General features: G+C 61.1%; 3 protein-coding genes across 7 annotated transcripts in view; 1 reads left to right on the top strand and 2 right to left on the bottom strand.

The window, feature by feature from the left end:
* GATAD2B (GATA zinc finger domain containing 2B) overlaps positions 1-3,759 on the top strand; it is a 44,853-nt gene extending 41,094 nt beyond the window's left edge. For all 3 annotated transcript variants that reach the window (XM_074853050.1, XM_074853052.1, XM_074853051.1), the window contains exon 11: positions 210-3,759. In XM_074853050.1, coding sequence (XP_074709151.1) covers positions 210-343 — 134 coding nt within the window. In that variant the 3' untranslated portion in view covers positions 344-3,759. The remainder of the gene's footprint in view (positions 1-209) is intronic.
* A 4,222-nt stretch (positions 3,760-7,981) lies between these two features.
* On the bottom strand, positions 7,982-11,931 carry SLC27A3 (solute carrier family 27 member 3). The gene is made up of 10 exons (XM_074853299.1): positions 11,454-11,931; positions 10,660-10,869; positions 10,431-10,589; positions 10,224-10,348; positions 9,949-10,143; positions 9,765-9,855; positions 9,494-9,692; positions 9,245-9,342; positions 9,023-9,153; positions 7,982-8,944 (listed from the first exon to the last, which is right to left on the bottom strand). The coding sequence occupies exons 1-10, from the start codon at positions 11,929-11,931 to the stop codon at positions 8,768-8,770; spliced, it is 1,863 nt and encodes a 620-aa protein (XP_074709400.1). The 3' UTR covers positions 7,982-8,767.
* Positions 11,932-13,003: 1,072 nt separating this feature from the next.
* The window catches only part of INTS3 (integrator complex subunit 3), a 44,198-nt gene continuing 39,307 nt past the window's right edge, over positions 13,004-17,894 (bottom strand). For 2 of the 3 annotated variants that reach the window (XM_074853173.1, XM_074853174.1), the window contains 5 exons: positions 16,920-17,087; positions 15,107-15,207; positions 14,010-14,082; positions 13,750-13,906; positions 13,004-13,626 (listed from right to left, as the gene is read on the bottom strand). In XM_074853173.1, the coding sequence (XP_074709274.1) occupies positions 13,549-13,626; positions 13,750-13,906; positions 14,010-14,082; positions 15,107-15,207; positions 16,920-17,087 (577 nt within the window). In that variant the 3' untranslated portion in view covers positions 13,004-13,548. Of the gene's footprint in view, positions 13,657-13,749; positions 13,907-14,009; positions 14,083-15,106; positions 15,208-16,919; positions 17,088-17,894 lie in introns of all 3 variants that reach the window. The other variant, XM_074853175.1, reaches the window with a different exon arrangement.

The raw sequence follows: 17,894 nt of genomic DNA, 5'->3' as shown, positions 1-17,894 counted from the left end.
ACGCGGGCTGGTGGTGATGGTGGCTCTTCCCTCCCCGCTCCCACGGAGGCCCAGCAGCCCTCCGCCGCTTTCCGATGGGGCGTTTGGGTTAAATTACCAGCTTTCTAGGTAAAAGCTGGGAGCGTCGCGGCAGCTCGCTGGGCTCAAAGCGTGAGGGGGGGGGGGGCGTGTTGGAGGGGTCCCCACTTGCTTTTCTCCCCCCTCTCCAGGTGTTAACATCGCTTACCTGAATGCTGGGATCGGAGGCCACAAAGCGTCGAGTTTGGCGGACCGGCAGCGGGAATACCTCTTGGATATGATCCCGCCCCGCTCTATATCGCAGTCCATCAGCGGACAGAAATAACGCCTGTTGACCGTCCCCCCCCCCCCAGCCCCGTCCCCCCCCCCCCCCCCCAAGCCCTCCAACCCTCCTCTTCCTCCCCACTTCCGTCGCATGCAGTGCCTGTACTGGTGCCTACCGTACACGGGGAAAAAAAAGACAAAAAAAAAAAAAAGAAACAAAAAACAAATGAAAAAAAAAAAATCATACAAAAAAAGAAAAAAAAAAACCCATTTCAAACCTTCAGCGACCTGTCCTTTTTCCAAACCTTAACTTTGGGTTTCTATAGCAGTGAGAGGTCACTTCCTTTGCCCGAGGTCAGAACAATGTCTGCTTGAAATCAGCACTCTACATGTGTTAAAGCTTGTTTTATGCTATTTTTTGTAATGACAAAGCATAGAATTTTTAATTGTGTTGTGGTTTTTTTTTTTTCCCCCCCTTTTTTCATTTTTTTTTTTTTTCCCCCCCCCCCTCCTCCCTCCTTTGCTAAATGGATGGTTAAACCTTTTTTTCCTTTCCAGAGACTTTGTAAAGGGCATCCACTCGACATTAAGTGACCGTTAAATTTTTTTTAAAGCGCAGCCTGTGCTGACTCACGGGGAAACGGGGGCAAAGAGATGCGATGGGCTGCAGCCCGGACCCCGCCGTCCGTGCTGGGGTGCTACAACCCCCTTGGCTCGGCAGAAGAAGTCAGGAGACGCCGATCCCGACACCTTAGCTGCCGTCTCGCTCCCCGGAGGAAGGGAGCCCCGCTTTGGTGAGGACCCGGTGCCCCTCGGCGCCGACGGACGGTGCTGGCGACCCCCCTGCCCGCCCCGAGGAGCCCGGCGGGGCGCAGAGGGGCGTCGATGGCGCCCGGTGACCCCGGCCGCGCTTCTCTAGAGCGGACTGCGAACGACCCGGTGGCCTCGGGCGCGGTGAGTCCCCCCCCCTCCTCTCCCCTCCGCGCTCTTGCATGTTCCGGAGCCGCTCTCGGTCGTCGTCGTCGTCTTCGTCACCCGCCGCCGGCCCTCGCGGACGATGGGGACGGCACCGCGGTCCCCGCGCGGCACCGGGGCTCCGGCCGGCGCTTAACGAACCCAAAGCAAGAAATAAGCCGCGAAAAGTCGTCTGAGAAACGCTCTATTTGCACTTAACCTTCACACTAACGGGCCCTTCCCTCCTCCTCCTCCTCCTCCTCCTCCGACAACCCCCCCAGCCAGCGGAAATCGCGCCCCGGCAGAGCCGTCCCCGCGTCCCCCCCCATCCCTTCGCCTCCGCCGGGACCCCTCGGCGCCCAAACTTGCCCAAACCCGAGCGTCCACGCGGGGTTTTGCTGCTCCCGGGGTTTTCCTGAGAGTTTTCTGGTTGTTTTTAAAATATTTTTTTTTTTAATTCATTTCCTTTATTTTTTTTTTTTTAAAACAAAAAAACCAATTTCCCTGACGTTACCATTTTTCTCGTGCAATTCCGAAGCGCCAGCTCGCCCGTGGGGAGGTGCTTGACGGGTTGGAGGGGGGGCCTGGGAGCCCCCCCCTCGCACCGCTGGGGGCGAGGCACCTTCTCTCCCAAGGGACCCCCCCACCCCGCCAGCGTCCCCCTCAATTCAATGAGCACTTAACCCCCGAGGGGTCTGGGTGCCCCAAACCCCCCCTCCGGGGCCCTCCAGAGGCAAAAGGATTTTTTTTTTTCCAATTTTTTTTTTTTTTTTTTGGAAGCTAGTGAAGCGTAGTGGCGTATATATATATATATATTTTTTTGTGGGGTTTTTTTTTTTTTTTGGTTTTAATCTTGTTTAGCTGGCTCCCCCCTTCCACCCCCCCCCCCCCTCGTGACGCCGACATCCCTTTCAAATCTCCCTGCTTCCACGGGAGCACTTTGACGTATCGTTTTTTCTTGGATAAACCTGAGTTTTTTGGGTTTTTTGGGGGTTTTTTTTTTTTTTATCGGCTTATCCTTCACCCCCCCCCCCCCCCAGGACCCTTTGATGTGGTCGAGCCCCCCCCTCCCCATCCCTCGCTCAAGTGCCATTCTCCCCCGTCAGGTGTTACCGAGAGGTACGAGGTGACCTGGGCGCATGGGTTGAGATTAAATTATAAAACTTTAAAAACAAACAAAAAAAAACCACAAAAAAAAAAAAAAACATGAAAAAAAATACAAAAGAACCAAGTGCAATACTTAATGCCGAGTCTCTCCCGCGGGGGGGTGGGGGGGTGGAGGGGGGGGGGGGCGGACGGAGGGAACCGATGGAGAACAAGATGCCGACTTCATGGTGCTATAAGTGAAATCCGCCCCCGGGGACGGGGGGGGACCCTTTTTTGCCCACCCCCCCCCCCCCCCTTTTGGAGTGGGGGGGGTTCGATGGGGCTGGGACAGGGCGGGCGCCTCGGCCCCGGGGTCTGCAGGCAGTTCCCCCCCCCCCCTCCCCCCAAAAAAAAATAACGGATCCCCAAAACTGTGCCCGGGGACCCCCCGAGGCTTCGGCTGCGACCTGCGCAGGTTTAACAGTTTTATTATTATTATTATTATTATTTTTTGGCTTGCCCCCCCCCCCCCCCAGCCCCCGGGGATGTGATGTACGGTAGAAAATCCTCTTTTTCCTTTTTTTTTTTTTTTTTTTTTTTTTTCCCCCCTCCCCAATACAGAAATAAGGATTTCTTTCCCGCTTTTGTTCGCGTTTCTTTTACAGCTAGGGGTAGATCCGCTTGTGAAAATGCTTTTATCGGGATTTATTTTTGGGGAAGGGGGTGGGGGGGGTGTTGGTTTAATTTTTTTTTTGGTTCCTCCAAAGGCATAACCCGTCCCTCCTCTAACCTCCCCCCCCCCGCCTCGACCCTTCATTAGCTTATGATATTGCTGCCGAAATGTTATAACAAGGACTCATTCGTGTATATAAGCTATTTCTTGACACATTAAAAAAAAAAAAAAGGATAAAAAAATACAAAAAAAAAAAAAATAATTGTACATTGTGTAGAGAAAAAAAAAAAAAAAAAAAAGCAAACAGAAAGCGAACCCGCCTAGCCATGGGTGTTGTGGAAGTCGTCACGTCCTTCTCGTAGTGTGACCTCGTGTGTATGACATGAAACGTGCAAAAGGGGGGTTCCCGGCGGCTCGGCTCGGCTGGGGGGGGGGAGGGAAATGGTGCTGGGGGGGGGACACAGGGGACCGGTGGCCCCCCCCGGCCCCGGCGATGCACTGGTGGCGGCGGCCACCTCCCGAATCTGTGCCTTTCACACACACGCAAACTCGGCCCCCCCCCCGCGGCACCAGCAGCCCCGGAGGCAGGGAGGGGGTGTCCCACAAAATAAAAAAAAAAAAAAAAAAAGGGGGGGGGGGGGTGGGCAGCGCGCTGAGCACGGAGGGGAGCGGGGCCGGGGGGGGGACGAGTATTATAAACTGTAACTGTATTTGCACTGTTTTTATTATTGCATTGGCATATATACAATATACATCTATAACAACCTGCGGTCTGCGGCCTCCTTCCTCTGCCCCCCCCTGACCCCCCAGCACGGACATCGGCCCCCAATTTGTAGGATTTTAGGCCCAATTTGAGGGATTTTTGGTCCCGGTTTGTGAGATTTCGGCCTCAATTTGTAAGAATTTGGCCCCAATTTCTAGGCCGAATTGGTGGGATTTCAGACCCGGTTTCCAGGATTGTAGGCCCAATTTGTGGGGTTTCAGTGCTAATTTGTGAGATTTTAGGCCCAATTTGCAGTGTTTTAGGCCCAGTTTGTGGGATTTCAGTCCTAATTTGCAGGATTTTAGGCCAAATTTGCAGGATTTTTGGTCCCGGTTTGTGAGATTTCAGCCTCAATTTGTAAGAATTTGGCCCCAATTTCCAGGCCGAATTGGTGGGATTTCAGACCCGGTTTCCAGGATTGCAGGCCCAATTTGTGGGGTTTCAGTCCTAATTTACAAGGTTTTACGCCCAATTTGAGGGATTTTGGTCCCGGTTTGTGAGATTTCGGCCTCAATTTGTAAGAATTTGGCCCCAATTTCCAGGCCGAATTGGTGGGATTTCAGACCCCGGTTTCCAGGATTGTAGGCCCAATTTGTGGGGTTTCAGTGCTAATTTGTGAGATTTTAGGCCCAATTTGCAGTGTTTTAGGCCAGTTTGTGGGATTTCAGTCCTAATTTGCAGGATTTTAGGCCAAATTTGCAGGATTTTTGGTCCTGGTTTGTGAGATTTCGGCCTCAATTTGTAAGAATTTGGCCCCAATTTCCAGGCTGAATTGGTGGGATTTCAGACCCAGTTTCCAGGATTGCAGGCCCAATTTGTGGGTTTTCAGTCCTAATTTACAAGGTTTTTAGGCCCAATTTGAGGACGGATTTTTGGTCCCGGTTTGTGAGATTTCGGCCTCAATTTGTAAGAATTTGGCCCCAATTTCTAGGCCGAATTGGTGGATTTCAGACCCGGTTTCCAGGATTGTAGGCCCAATTTGTGGGGTTTCAGTCCTAATTTGCGAGATTTTAGGCCCAATTTGCAGTGTTTTTAGGCCCAGTTTGTGGATTTCAGTCCTAATTTGCAGGATTTTAGGCCAAATTTGCAGGATTTTTGGTCCTGGTTTGTGAGATTTCGGCCTCAATTTCCAGGCCGAATTGGTGGGATTTTAGACCCGGTTTCAGCATTGTAGGCCAAATTTTCAGGCCCAGTTCATGGGGTTTCAGTCCTAATTTGCAGTATTTTAGGCCCAATTTGAGGGATTTTTGGTCCAGGTGTGTGAGATTTCGGACTCAATTTCCAGGCCGAATTGGTGGGATTTTCAGACCCGGTTTCCAGGATTTTAGGGCCCCATTTGTGGGGTTTCAGTCCTAATTTGCAGGATTTTAGGCCCAATTTGCAGTGTTTTAGGCCCAGTTCGTGGGAGTTCAGTCCTAATTTGCAGGCTTTTAGCCCGATTTGAGGGATTTTTGGTCCCCCGTTTGTGAGATTTCGGCCTCAATTTCCAGGCTGAATTGGTGGGATTTTGGCTCCAGTTTCCAGGACTGTAGGCCAAATTTTCAGGCCCAATTTGTGGGGTTTCAGTCCTAATTTGCAGTGGTTTAGGCCCAGTTCATGGGATTTCAGTTTGAATTTGCAGGATTTTTAGGTACAATTTGCAGGATTTTAGGGCCCATTTCCAGGATTTTGGACTGAATTGGTGGGATTTTGGCTCCAGTTTCCAGGACTGTAGGCCAAATTTGCAGGCCCAATTTTGTGGGGTTTCAGTCCTAATTTGTAGGATTTTAGGCCCGATTTGAGGGATTTTTGGTCCCGGTTTGTGAGATTTTTGGCCTCAATTTGTAGGATTTTGGCCCCAATTTCCAGGCCGAATTGGTGGGATTTCAGACCGGTTTCCGGGATTTTAGGCCCAATTTGTGGGGTTTCAGTCCTAATTTGCAAGATTTTAGGCCCAATTTGCAGTGTTTTAGGCCCAGTTCGTGGGATTTCAGTTTGAATTTGCAGGATTTTTGGGTACAATTTGCAAGATTTTAGGCCCATTTCCAGGATTTTGGACTCGAATTGGGGGATTGGGTTGGCTCCAGTTTCCAGGATTATAGGCCCAGATTTTGAGGCCCAATTGATGGGGTTTCAGTCCTAATTTGCAGGATTTTACGCCCAATTTGAGGGATTTTTGGTCCCGGTTTGTGAGATTTCAGCCTTACTTTCTAGGATTTTGGCCCCAATTTCCAGGCCGAATTGTCGGGATTTCAGACCCCGGTTTCCAGGATTTTAGGCCTGATTTGTGGGGTTTCAGTTCTAATTTGCAGGATTTTTGGGTACAATTTGCAGGATTTTAGGCCCATTTCCAGGACTGTAGGCCAGATTTTGAGGCCCAACTGATGGGGTTTTCAGTCCTGATTTGCAGGATTTTAGGGCCCAATTTCTGGGATTTTTGCTTGCAATTTGCAGCATTTCAGCCTCAATTTGCAGGATTTTTGCCCCAATTTCTAGGATTTCAGGGCAGATTTGTGGGACTTCAGACCTGATTTTGTGGGATTTTAGGCCCCCATTTACAGAGATTTGAGGCCCAATTTGGAGGATTTTAGGCCAAATTTCTGGGATCTCAGGCTAAATTTGCAGGATTCTGGTACCAATTTACACAATTTCAGCCTAAATTTGCAGGATTTTGGTCCAGATTTGCAGGATTTCAGGCCCAATTTGACGGATGTTGGTCCCAGTTTGCAGATTTCAGCCCTAGTTACAGTATTTTAGGCCCAATTTAGCGGCTTTTAGGCCAAATTTCTGGGATTTCAGGCCAGATTCGCAGGATTTTGGTACCAGTTTGCAGGATTTTGGTACCAGTTTGCAGATTATTTTCAGGGCCCAGATTTGTGGTATTTTGGTCCTGATTTGTAGAATTTTGGTCCTGACTTGCAGGATTTGAGCCCAAATTGCAGGATTTCAGCCCAAATTTACAGGATTTTCAGCCCCGGTTTGCAGGGAAACGGCACAAAAGCAGCTTTAGGGAGGAGGGGGCGAGCGTAGGGGCAAGCCCTGGAGCCAGCTGGGTTGGGGGGGGGGGGGGGGCAGGGGGGGGAGGTCCCCCCATTCCTGGACACTGTCATCTTTGGGGTCACCCCCCCCCCCCCTCACTCCCCATCTCCCCTTCCCAGGTCCTCAGTAGGATCCAGCCTGAGCGGTGCTTGGGCAGCCCCCCCCCTCCCCTCCCCAGCTTGGGGGGGGGCAGCTCAGCCCCCCCCCCATCCCCTGGTTTTGCACCCCACCATCTCCAGTGTGACCCCAGTGGGGACTCTGTGCCACCCCCCCAAGCTCCCCCAGACCCAACTCCACGTCCTTCGGGGTGCACAGTGCCTCCCCCACCCTCCCCAACTGCTCCCCCCAGTACCCAAATTGCTGCCCCCTCCCTCCCAGCTTGGCCCTTCTGCTGCCTCCTGCACCCCCAAACTTGTCCTGCCCCCCCTCCCCGCTCTGCTCCGGCTGTTTTGGGGAACAAGCGTCACCCTGACCTGAACACGACAATCTGGGGTGGGGGGGGGGGGGGGGGCAGCCACAAGTGACCCCCAAATTTGAGCCTCCTGCAAGAAGGGGGAGGTGCAGGGGTGGGGGGCACAGCTCAGCTGACCCAGGGCAGGGGGGTGGGGCGGGAAGCCAGGCCTTTTGCACAAATTTAAGATTTTTTTGTTGTTTTTTTTTTTTTTCTTTCCCCCCCCCCCCCCTTTTGCGTTGTGTTTGAAATCTGGTTTAATGACAAAGCGAAGCTGGTTCGATGCTGCCAGCTGGGGATGCGGCAGCTGAGGACAAATAATAAGCTAATTTTTTTTTTGAGAAAGGATTAAAATAAAATTTAAAAAAAAAAAAAAATCACCTTTGTAATATTTATCACTTGCAAGCTATGTTTAATAAAGAGGAATGGTTTATAACTTTCCACGCGGCTGGTGTGTTGCCTTGGGGCTGCCGGGGGGGGGGGGTGTTGGGGGGGTGGTGTCCCAACTGGGGGTTGTTCTGGGGTGGGGGGACCCCCTAAATCGAGGTAGGGACCCCCCACCCCAACCGAAGTGGGACCTCCGGGGTCATCGTCCGTCTGTCCGCGTCCCTCCCTCCCTGCAGAGCCCCAGGGGACGTGGGGGTGGTGGCCTTGGTGTCCCCTTCCCCGAGTCTTGAACCCTTGGGTGACACGTCCTGCCCCCAGAGGTGACCCCCGTTGCCCCCCCCCCTCCCCATTCTTGCAGCGACAAGACTTGCTACAAAATGAGTTTATTTGCCAAAAAAACCAACCAAACAAGAGTATGTTTGTATATATAAAGAGCAGGACCCTGGGGTGGGGGGGGGAAGGCACTGGTGGCCAGGGAGGGGCAGGCACCCACGGGTGGGGATGGGGACACGGATGGTCATGGGGAACCAGGAGGCACTTGGGGACAGTGGGATGGATTTGGGGACCTGCAGGACGGATGTGGGGACCCCCAGGATGGACGTAGGGATGCCTAGGATGGACATGGGGACCCCCAGGATGGATGTGGGGTACCCAGGGATGGCGGGATGGATGTGGGGACCTGCAGGACGGATGTGGGGACCCCCAGGATGGATGTGGGGACCCCAGGATGGACGTGGGGTACCCAGGGATGCCAGGATGGATGCGGGGACCCTCAGGATGGACATGGGGACCCCCAGAATGGATGTGGGGTACCCAGGGATGCCAGGATGGATGTGGGGACCTGCAGGACGGATGTGGGGACCCCCAGAATGGACGTGGGGACACCTAGGATGGACATGGGGACCCCCAGGATGGATGTAGGGACCCCCAGGATGGATGTGGGGTACCCAGGGATGGCAGGATGGATGTGGGGACCCCCAGGATGGATGTAGGGACCCCCAGGATGGATGTGGGGACCCCCAGGATGGATGTGGGGTACCCAGGGATGGATGTGAAGGACCCGTGGGGCACCCGCTGCTGGTGGGACGGACACGGGGCGCTTTGGGGCACCCAGTGCCGGGACACGCGAGGGCTCGGGGCGCCCGGGCGGGGTCTAAATGCGGAGGCGCCCGTCCAGGACCCCCTCCCAGAGCGCGGGGCCGAGGGGCACGTAGGCTTTGGTGGTCTCGTCCAGCAGGAAGAGGGGGTCGGGGACGCGAGCCGGGTCGAAGCCCTCCTGCGCCAGCCGCACCTTCTGCTGCTTGAAGGTCTCCGTCATGGCCAGGCGCTCCTGGGAGGGCAGCAGGGTGGGCTGGGGACCCCCTCGGGCACCCCACATCTCCTGCGTACCCCCACCCCACCCCGTTACCTGCAGCCGGAGGAAGCGGGGCCGGGCGTAGGGCGGCAGGAGCTGCTCCACGTGCCGGTAAAGCGCGGGCCCGTCCAGCCGGCAACCGGGGCGCAGCACCAGCGCCGCCATCCCGGCACGACCCTCGTGGCCTGCGGGCGAGGGCAGAGCTTGTGGGGGGGCACCGACGGGCTGGGGGCTGGGGGGGGCGATGACACCGGGATGGATGGGGGGCAGCAGTACCTGGCACGGTGACGCCATAGACGGTGGCTTCTTGCAGGGACTCGTGGGCCACCAAGGCTTCGGCCACCTCTGTGGTGGCCACGTTCTCGCCTTTCCACCTGGGAGGGGGATGACAGCGATGAGCAGGGGGGGCTGAGCCCCCCCCAAGCATTTGAAGGGGCTGAGCCCCTCCCTCCGGCCCTGCAATGGATGGGGGGTGTGGGGCTGCAGCTGTGGGGGGGTCCCCCATCGCCGGGGGGCCTCTGGCACCTGTAGGTATCCCCGGTGCGGTCGCGGAAGTGGACGAACTGGGCCGCATCCTGCTCCATCAGGTCACCGGTGCTGAAGTAAGTGTCACCCTCGGCGAAGACCCCCCGCAGCAGCTTCTGCTCCGACAGCTCCCGGCTGCCGGCGTAGCCCAGGAAGGGGGTCCGGGGGGTCACCGGGGCGATCAGCAGCCCCGTCTCGCCTGCGGGGATGGGGACACGTGTCGGGGGGGGGGGGGGGGACACAGGACACCCCTGGGGACCCCTAAACTCACCCGTCCCCACGCGGATGCAGCGTCCGGCCGCGTCCCGCACCGGGGCTCCCTCCGTCACGTCGTAGCGCACGATCTCGAAGGGCGAGAAGAGCTGGTGGGGGAGAGCGGCCGGGTGGGCGTCAGGGGTGGGGGGCACAGCACAGCGCCCCCCCCCCCCCACCTCCCTCCCCAGCCCCTCCCTCACCTTGTAGATGAAGCTGCTGCGCCCCACGGCCCCCGGCGTCCCCGTGTAGTTGAAGAGGGTGACGTTGCCCTCGGTCATGCCGTAGGTCTCCACGATGCGGATGGCGCCGAAGCGCTGCAGGAAGCTCCGCCACACGTCGGGGCGCAACCCGCTGCCCACCGCCAGCCGCAGCCCGTGCTCCCGCTCCCCGGGGCGCTGCGGGGCCGCACCGTCAGATTTGGGGGTGCTCCTTGGACACCCCCTCACACCCCCCCCGCCAGCTCCCTGCCCCCGACCTGGGGCTGGTTGACGAGGTAGCGGCAGAGCTCCCCGATGTACTGGAAGACCGTGACCCCCTCGGCGCGACAGTCGTCCCAAAACTGGCTGGCTGAGAACTTCTCCTTCAGCACACAAGTGGCCCCTGCGGAAAGCCGGGGTGGGAGGGGGATCAGCCCCCCCCGAAACGTCACCGGGCTCGCCACGGGGTCCCCGGCGCCGCTCACCGATGCCGATGCAGCCGACGATGCCCAGGAGGGACCCGGCTATGTGGTAGAGGGGCAGCGCCAGGTACACCACGTCCCGGCTGGAGGCTCCCACCAGCTCGTAGAAGCTCAGGCACATGATGGACTTGAGGTGGGAGACGCGAGCGGCTTTGGGGAGACCTGGAAGGGGAAGATGATGCTGTCGAGCCCCCGCCATGGGGACCCCGTCCCACCGGACCCGGGCACCCACCGGTGGTGCCGGAGGTGAAGATGTAGAGGCAGGTGTCGTTCATGTCCTCGGGCTGCCAGACGTCCTCGGGCTCCAGCTCCTCCGAGGCCGCATCCAGCAGCTCCTGGAGGGCCACGACGCCGCGGGGGTACGGCCCCGAGCCCAGCACCCACACCACGATGTCGTCCTCCTGCAGGCTGGGCAGGATGGGCTCCACCGCCGCAAACAGGTCTGCGTGGGGATGGGGGGGGGGACAGGCTGGCGTGGGGGCAGCTCCTGGCCACGGCCTGTGGTTCCCCCCAAGCCCAGCCCGGGGTGGGGAGGGGACGGGGACCCATCCCCACCCGTGTCTGTGGGGAGCAGCCACCTCAGGGACACCCCCAGCCCCATTTCCACCCAAAGGGGCCGTGGGGGGGTGAATGGCCGGGCCCTGCCCGGGGTGACCAGGCAGGATCCGTGCGGGGCACACGGCTGGGACCAGCTTGGGGGACACTCTTGTCCCCCCCATCACCCTGAGCCGAACCACCGCGGTCCCCCGCACTGTCCAGCTCCCCCCACCCCCCTCCCAGTGCTGGGGACCCCCTGCCACCCCCGGTGGCCCCCCCCATCCCGGAGCTCCCCCTTTCCCAGCCCCCCCCCCGCTGCCCCAGGTCCCCCCAAACCCGCTGCTCCCCCCGTACCCCCGGTCCCAGCCCATCCCTGGAGCCTTCCCCACCGGGACCCGGTGCCCCCCGGTGCTCCCCCACTCCCACCCCTTGGAGCCGTTGCCACCCCCGGTGCCCCCCCACCCCCCTCAGCCCCCCCCCCGTGCTCACCGTCCGCCACCAGCAGCGCCCGCGCCCCGCAGGCGCGCAGGCAGTGCCGGAGGGCGGGGGGGGGCAGCGCCGTGCCCAGGAAGGCGGGTCGGGCTCCGAGCGCCGCCAGCCCCAACCACCCCCAGACGAACCGCGGCTCGTTCCCCACCAGCAGCCCCACGGTCACCCCGGGACCCACCGCCCCGGCGCCGCCGCCCAGCGCCCGGCCCCGCAGCGCGTTGGCCACCCGCGCCACCCGCCGCGCCGCCCCCCCGTAGGGCTCCGCGCCCGCCGCCGCCCGCAGGAACGGCCGCGCCGGCGCCTCCCGCGCTGCCCGCAGGAACCGGGCGGCCAAGCTGCAGCCGCCGCCCCCCCCCGCCGCCCGCCGCCGGCACCGGGCCGCCCGCGCCGCGAAGGCCAGATCGGCCCAGAGGTGCGGCCGCAGCAGCCGCTGCAGCAGCGCCAGAGCCGCCACCGCCGCCAGCAGCGCCAGCGCCATCGCCCGCCGCCCGTCCCGCCCCCCCCGGGACACGCCCCCGGGGCGGGGGACACGTCCCGCCCCGAGTCACCCCCCCCACAACTCGCCCCGACACCCCCCGCCCCCTCGCCACAACCACCCGCCCCCCCCGACCCCTCTCACATTCCCAGTCCTGCTCCCCCCCCCCCCCCATCGTGTCCCCATCGTCCTCGTCACTGTCCCCCCCCCCCCGTGTCCCCAGGTTCCGCCTCCTCGCCACGGCCCCCCCATGTCACCCCCAGCCCCTCCATCATGTCCCTGCCCCCCCCAACCCTCACACCACGTCACCCCCGGCCCCTCCGTCACATTCCTGTCCCCTCTCCCACCCCCAGCTCCCTCACCATGGGCCCCCCCCCCCATGTCCCCATCGTCCTCGCCCCTGTCCCCCCACCCCCCCATGTCCCCAGGCCCAGCCTCCTCGTCACGGTCCCCCCATGTCACCCACATCACATCCCCATCCCACCAACCCCCCCCCCCCAGCCCCTTCTCCCACCCCCAGCCCTGTCCCCACCAACCCTCCCATCACATCCCCACCACAGCCCCCCCCATGTCACCCCCAGACCCTCCACGTCCTTGTCCCCACCCCACTGGCCACAGCCCCCTCCTCCAACCCCAGCCCCCCCATCCTGCCCCCCCCAAATTCACCCTCATCACATCCCTGTCCCCATCCCACCCCCCCCCAGCACCCTCTCCCACCCCCAGCCCTGTCCCCCCAACCACAGACCCCCCATGTCACCCCCAGCCCCATCCCACCCCCCCAGCCCCCTCTCCTACCCCCATGGGCCCCCCCATCATGTCCCCACCCTCATTTCACCCCCATCCCACTCACCCCCGACCCCTTTCCCAGCCCCACGGTCCCCCCACCCCATCCCTGTCCCCCCCCCCCGTCGTGCTCCCGGCCCAGCCTCGTCCCAGATTCCCGCTCCCATTTCGGGGGGGGGCACTGGCAGGGCCACCGTCCCCTGGGAGCCACGTGTCACGGGCTGGGCCACGCTGGGGGGGGGCCGCTGGTCCCGGGGACCCCCGGGGAGATGCGACACAAAGAGGTGGCTCCTTGTACAAAACATCTGAGAGGTTTTTTATTGTTGTTTTTTTTAAAAACACTTTAAAAACGCTAAATAGCTCTGGGGGGGGGGGAGATGGGAGAAGCCTCGTCACCCCCCTGGCACGGGACCGAACCCGCTGGGGGAGCAGAGGCTGCTGGGGGGGGGGTCGGTGTCCCCTCGCCCCCCCAGGCAGGGCCACGAGTTCACCCCTCCCCAAAGCATCCTGGAGCAGCAAGTCAGTTCGCACTGTTTATTTACATTTCTCATATGAAAATAGGGGACGTGTGATATAAACCCCCCCCTCACCCCCCCCTTCCCCTCCCCGTGGTGCCGCGGCCGCTCTCGGGGACCCCCCCCCTCGTCCCGTGGTAAAAAGGAGCTAAAAAGTCAAGTGGGGAGGGTGGGGGCGGCCCCGTCCCCGCGGGGTCCTGGCGTTGGCGGGGGGGGGGGGGGCCACACACCTGATCTTCTTCCCGTCCTGGCGATGGCTTTTGGGGCCACCGGGCACCACGGGGACCCTGCGAGGGGGCGGGGGGGGGCGAGGGCAGAGCCCTCAGTCACTGTCCGAGCCCACGGCGGAGGAACCTTTTCTTTTCCGTTTGGCGGGTTTGGGTTTGGTGTCTTCTTCCTCCTGTGCCGGGAGAGGGGGAAGTGGGGGTCACTGCCATCACGGGGGGGGGACCCCGCTCCTGCCTGTGCCTCCTCGGGGTGCGGATGTGGCCGAGGGGGGCCGGGGGGGGCCGGGGACACTTACCGAGGCGCTGCTGGAAGCCGACTCCTCCTCGTTGTTGGCCGGCTGGGCCGCGTTCTTGCGGCTGCGGGGGCTGGAGAGGGTGGCTTTTCGGCGGCTCTTGGGGGGTTTGGTGGAGGAGTCTTCATACTCCTCTGCCAGGGAGAAGAGGTCGCTGAACCTGGAAGGAAGGAAGGGAGGGAGGGGGGGTTTGGTGGCGGGGGTGTCAGGCACTTTCGGGGTCCCGAGGCCACCCCGTGCTGGGCAGGGATGGAGCAACTCACTTCATCTTGTGAGCTTCGTCGCAGCTGGCCTGGACGTGCTGCAGCGCCTGCAGGATCGGGGTTTGGCTGAAAACTGGTGAGAAACCAGCAGAAATGGGGGTCAGAGGCTGGGGAACTCCCCCCCAACACACACATCCCCCCACCCTGCTGGGGTTTTGGACAAAGGCAGCTCCACAAGGGGCTCCCAGTATCCCAGAGCGTCCCAGTTCCCACGTGGCAGCTGGCGGGGCCGGGGCCTGTCCTGGCTGTGCTGGGGGGACAAAATCCCAGAATCCTCTGGGTTGGGAAAGCCCTTGAAGCTCCTCCAGCCCCACCATGAACCTCACCCTGACCGTTCCCAACTCCACCAGATCCCTCAGCGCTGGCTCAACCCGACTCTTCAACCCCTCCAGGGATGGGGACTCCCCCCCTGCCCTGGGCAGCCCATTCCAACGCCCAACAACCCCTTCTGCAAAGAAATCCTTCCGAAGAGCCAGTCTGACCCTGCCCTGGCGCAGCTTGAGGCCATTCCCTCTTGGCCTGCCGCTGGGTCCTTGGCTCAAGAGACTCCTCCCCCCTCTCTGCACCCTCCTTTCAGGGAGTTGCAGAGGGCCATGAGGTCTCCCCTCAGCCTCCTCTTCTCCACACTAAACCCCCCCAGTTCCCTCAGCCGCTCCCCATCAGACCTGTGCTCCAGACCCTGCACCAGCTCCGTTGCCCTTCTCTGGACACGCTCGAGTCATTCAATGGCCTTTTTGGAGTGAGGGGCCCAAAACTGAACCCACTCATCGAGGGGCGGCCTCCCCAGTGCCGAGCCCAGGGGTCAGATCCCTCCCCTGTCCCTGCTGGCCACGCTAGTGCTGGTACAAGCCCCATTGGCCTTCTTGGCCCCCTGGGCACACTGCTGGCTCATTACCAATCCCCCCCAGGTCCCTCTCTGACTGGCAGCTCTCCAGCCACTCCTCCCCAGGCCTGTAGCCCTGCTGGGGGTTGTTGTGGCCCAAGGGCAGCACCGGGCATTTGGCCTTATTGAAACTCCCCCAGTTGGGCTCAGCCCATCGCTCCGGCCTGGCCAGATCCCTCTGCAGACCCCCCCCTCCCTCCCCTCGGGTACGTACAGTTCTGTTTGGTGTTGGTCAGGTTGAGGCGGAGGTTGTCCAGGTGCTCCAGGATCTGCTCCAGGGTGAGCTGGGCCAGTTTGCTGCTGGAGCTGCGCAGGCTGAGGGCGGAAGAGAAGCGCCTGTTAGCACCCCGCTCCTCCTGCCCACCCCCAAAGACAAACCCCCAGCTTGTGGGGGACACACACCCCCCGAGTGTCTCAGCCCTACAGCAGCACCCCCAAACCCCCAAGATGATGTGGGGCACCCAGAGGCTCCTCGGGGATGGGGAGCAGCGTTTTCCAGCTCCGGCACGTGCAGGGTGCCCTGGGGCTGGTCTGTGTCCGCTGCTCCAGCCCCGGGATAAAAGGGATCAATCCTGCTCAGCGTGCTGGCCGCCTCCAGCCCCGGCGACTCTGGGGAGCGTTAAGCGCCCGGTGCTGAGCACCGGTGTAGGATGGTGCGGGGTGCCAGCACCCAGGGCGCTGCCAACAGCCGGGGCCTCAGCCGGCCACCCGTTAATTAGCGGGGATTAGACCTGGCTACGGCTCGGACCCGGAACAGCAACACAGTGAAAATCGCTGCGTTGTTCAGCCGTGAAAGGCCGTTAATTAACACGGAGGAAGAGATGAAGGCGCAGATTCCCCCCGGCAGCCTCTTCGGGGGCCCCGGAGGTGGCCGAGATGCGGCTGGGACCAGCAAGATCCTGGCGTTGGTGAAACCCCTGGCGAGGCTCCCTCCGAGAGGCCGCTGGGTGCGGCGGCGGTGCCGGGGTGCTGGGCGGGGGGTCCTTGGGGACACGCAGCCCTCGCCGGGGTGGCAGCGCGGGGCTGCTCTCCTTCCCCAGGACACTAGATGTCCTTCCGACTCCAGCGAAGGGCCGCGGGCACCCGAGCGGGAAGGGGCCGCGGCGGGTTGGGGGCTGCGGGAGAAACCCCCCCTCCCCTCCCCGCTGCCCCAGAGCCCCGCACCGAGCGGCTGCTGGTGGGGCTGGTCATACTGGTGCTGCCCTGAGAAGCTGCCTCGCAGCCCGGTGTTGGTCTTTGAGGCTGGATAAAAGGTTGGGAAATCACCCTGGGGAGCCAAGCGCCGCAGAAAGAGCTTCTGCCTCCCTGCCGAGGGCTGGTGTGGGGCTGGGGTGAGGTGGCCCATGTGCCACCAGGGCCAGGAGCTGGCTGCAGGGTCCTGTGCCGTTCTCCCACAGGTCCAGCCGCCGCCTCCAGCACCCAGAGCTCTGCCTTTGCAGGGGGGCAGGGAACGAGCCCTCTGCCCCTTCCCTCCAGAGATCAGGAACCTCGCCCGGGGGAGCTGGGATTAAACCTCCGCAGGCTACAGCTCGGCCCAGCTTTAGTCCCTCTGCACTGACGGACCCTGACCCCACCCACCCCAGAAGCAGCAGCGTCCAGGCAGAGATTAACTGCGGGAACGTTATTTGCACCAAAAGCTGTTCTGGAGACATCCAGCTGTGCCCGGGCCGCAGCAGGGGAGCGCCGAGGCTTGGCACCGCTCGCAGGAGCGGCTGAAAGCGCTTCCCCACGCGGCTCGGGCAACAGGCTCGGCACAAGAGGGTCCGGCTGGATGGACCGTCAGCCGAGGCGAGAGCAAAAAGCTGCCTCCCACCCAGCTCCGCAGCAGAGCCGCTCGCTCTGGGCTCTGTCGGCACAGGGATGGGCAGCGGCACCTCCCCAGCCTCGAGGAGACGACGGTGGAACCGGCAGGACGGGCCGGCGTGCCCAGGCTGCGCCGACGGGGCACCAGGAAGAGCCCGGCCCGCGGTTCCTGGTGCCAGGGGAGGTGGTGGGAGATGCTGTGCCCACCCCCCCCGGCCCCTCACCTTTGGCGTTTTCGTGGTAGGCTGTTGTTCTTGATCAGCAGCGACTTGATGTGCTCGGCCAGGAGGTCGTCGTGTTTGATGCACCAGTGCCGCAGGATGCTCGTGGTGAACTGGTCGTCGGGGTGGCAGGGCCGGCTCAGCACCATCTTCACCATCTCCTCGCTGGGCCTGCAGGGAACGGGCACGTGAGGAGGAAGGACGAGCGGTTTTCACAGAATCCCAGAATCCTCTGGGTTGGAAAAGCCCTTGAAGCTCCTCCAGCCCCACCATGAACCTCACCCTGACCGTTCCCAACTCCACCAGATCCCTCAGCGCTGGCTCAACCCGACTCTTCAACCCCTCCAGGGATGGGGACTCCCCCCCTGCCCTGGGCAGCCCATTCCAACGCCCAACAACCCCTTCTGCAAAGAAATCCTTCCTAAGAGCCAGTCTGACCCTGCCCTGGCGCAGCTTGAGGCCATTCCCTCTTGGCCTGCCGCTGGCTCCTTGGCTCAAGAGACTCCTCCCCCCTCTCTGCACCCTCCTTTCAGGGAGTTGCAGAGGGCCAGGAGGTCTCCCCTCAGCCTCCTCTTCTCCACACTAAACCCCCCCAGGTCCCTCAGCCGCTCCCCATCAGACCTGTGCTCCAGACCCTGCACCAGCTCCGTCGCCCTTCTCTGGACACGCTCGAGTCATTCAATGGCCTTTTTGGGGTGAGGGGCCCAAAACTGAACTAAACTTGTACCCAGCTCAGCCAGCCCCACCCCCTGCAGCCACCTGAGCCTGATGGGAGGTTTCCAACCTGGACATTTCAAGTCTGTGGAGCCGCCGTGCAGGAGGGACCTGGCACAGGAGCCCGGGCACAGCTCAGATGGCACCAAACTTCCCAAAACACCACCTGGAACCTGCGCAGCAGCCCCAGCTCCCGGGCTCAGGGCATGACGGGCAGCGTTCAGCCTCCTCTGCTTCCCCTGATATGGCTGGCACGCAATTCCT

This window comes from Strix uralensis, chromosome 32 (genome assembly GCF_047716275.1).
Source record: "Strix uralensis isolate ZFMK-TIS-50842 chromosome 32, bStrUra1, whole genome shotgun sequence".
Lineage (NCBI taxonomy): Eukaryota > Metazoa > Chordata > Aves > Strigiformes > Strigidae > Strix > Strix uralensis.
The sequence above is the reverse complement of the archived record's forward strand: the minus strand, read 5'-3'. Positions and strand labels throughout refer to the sequence as shown.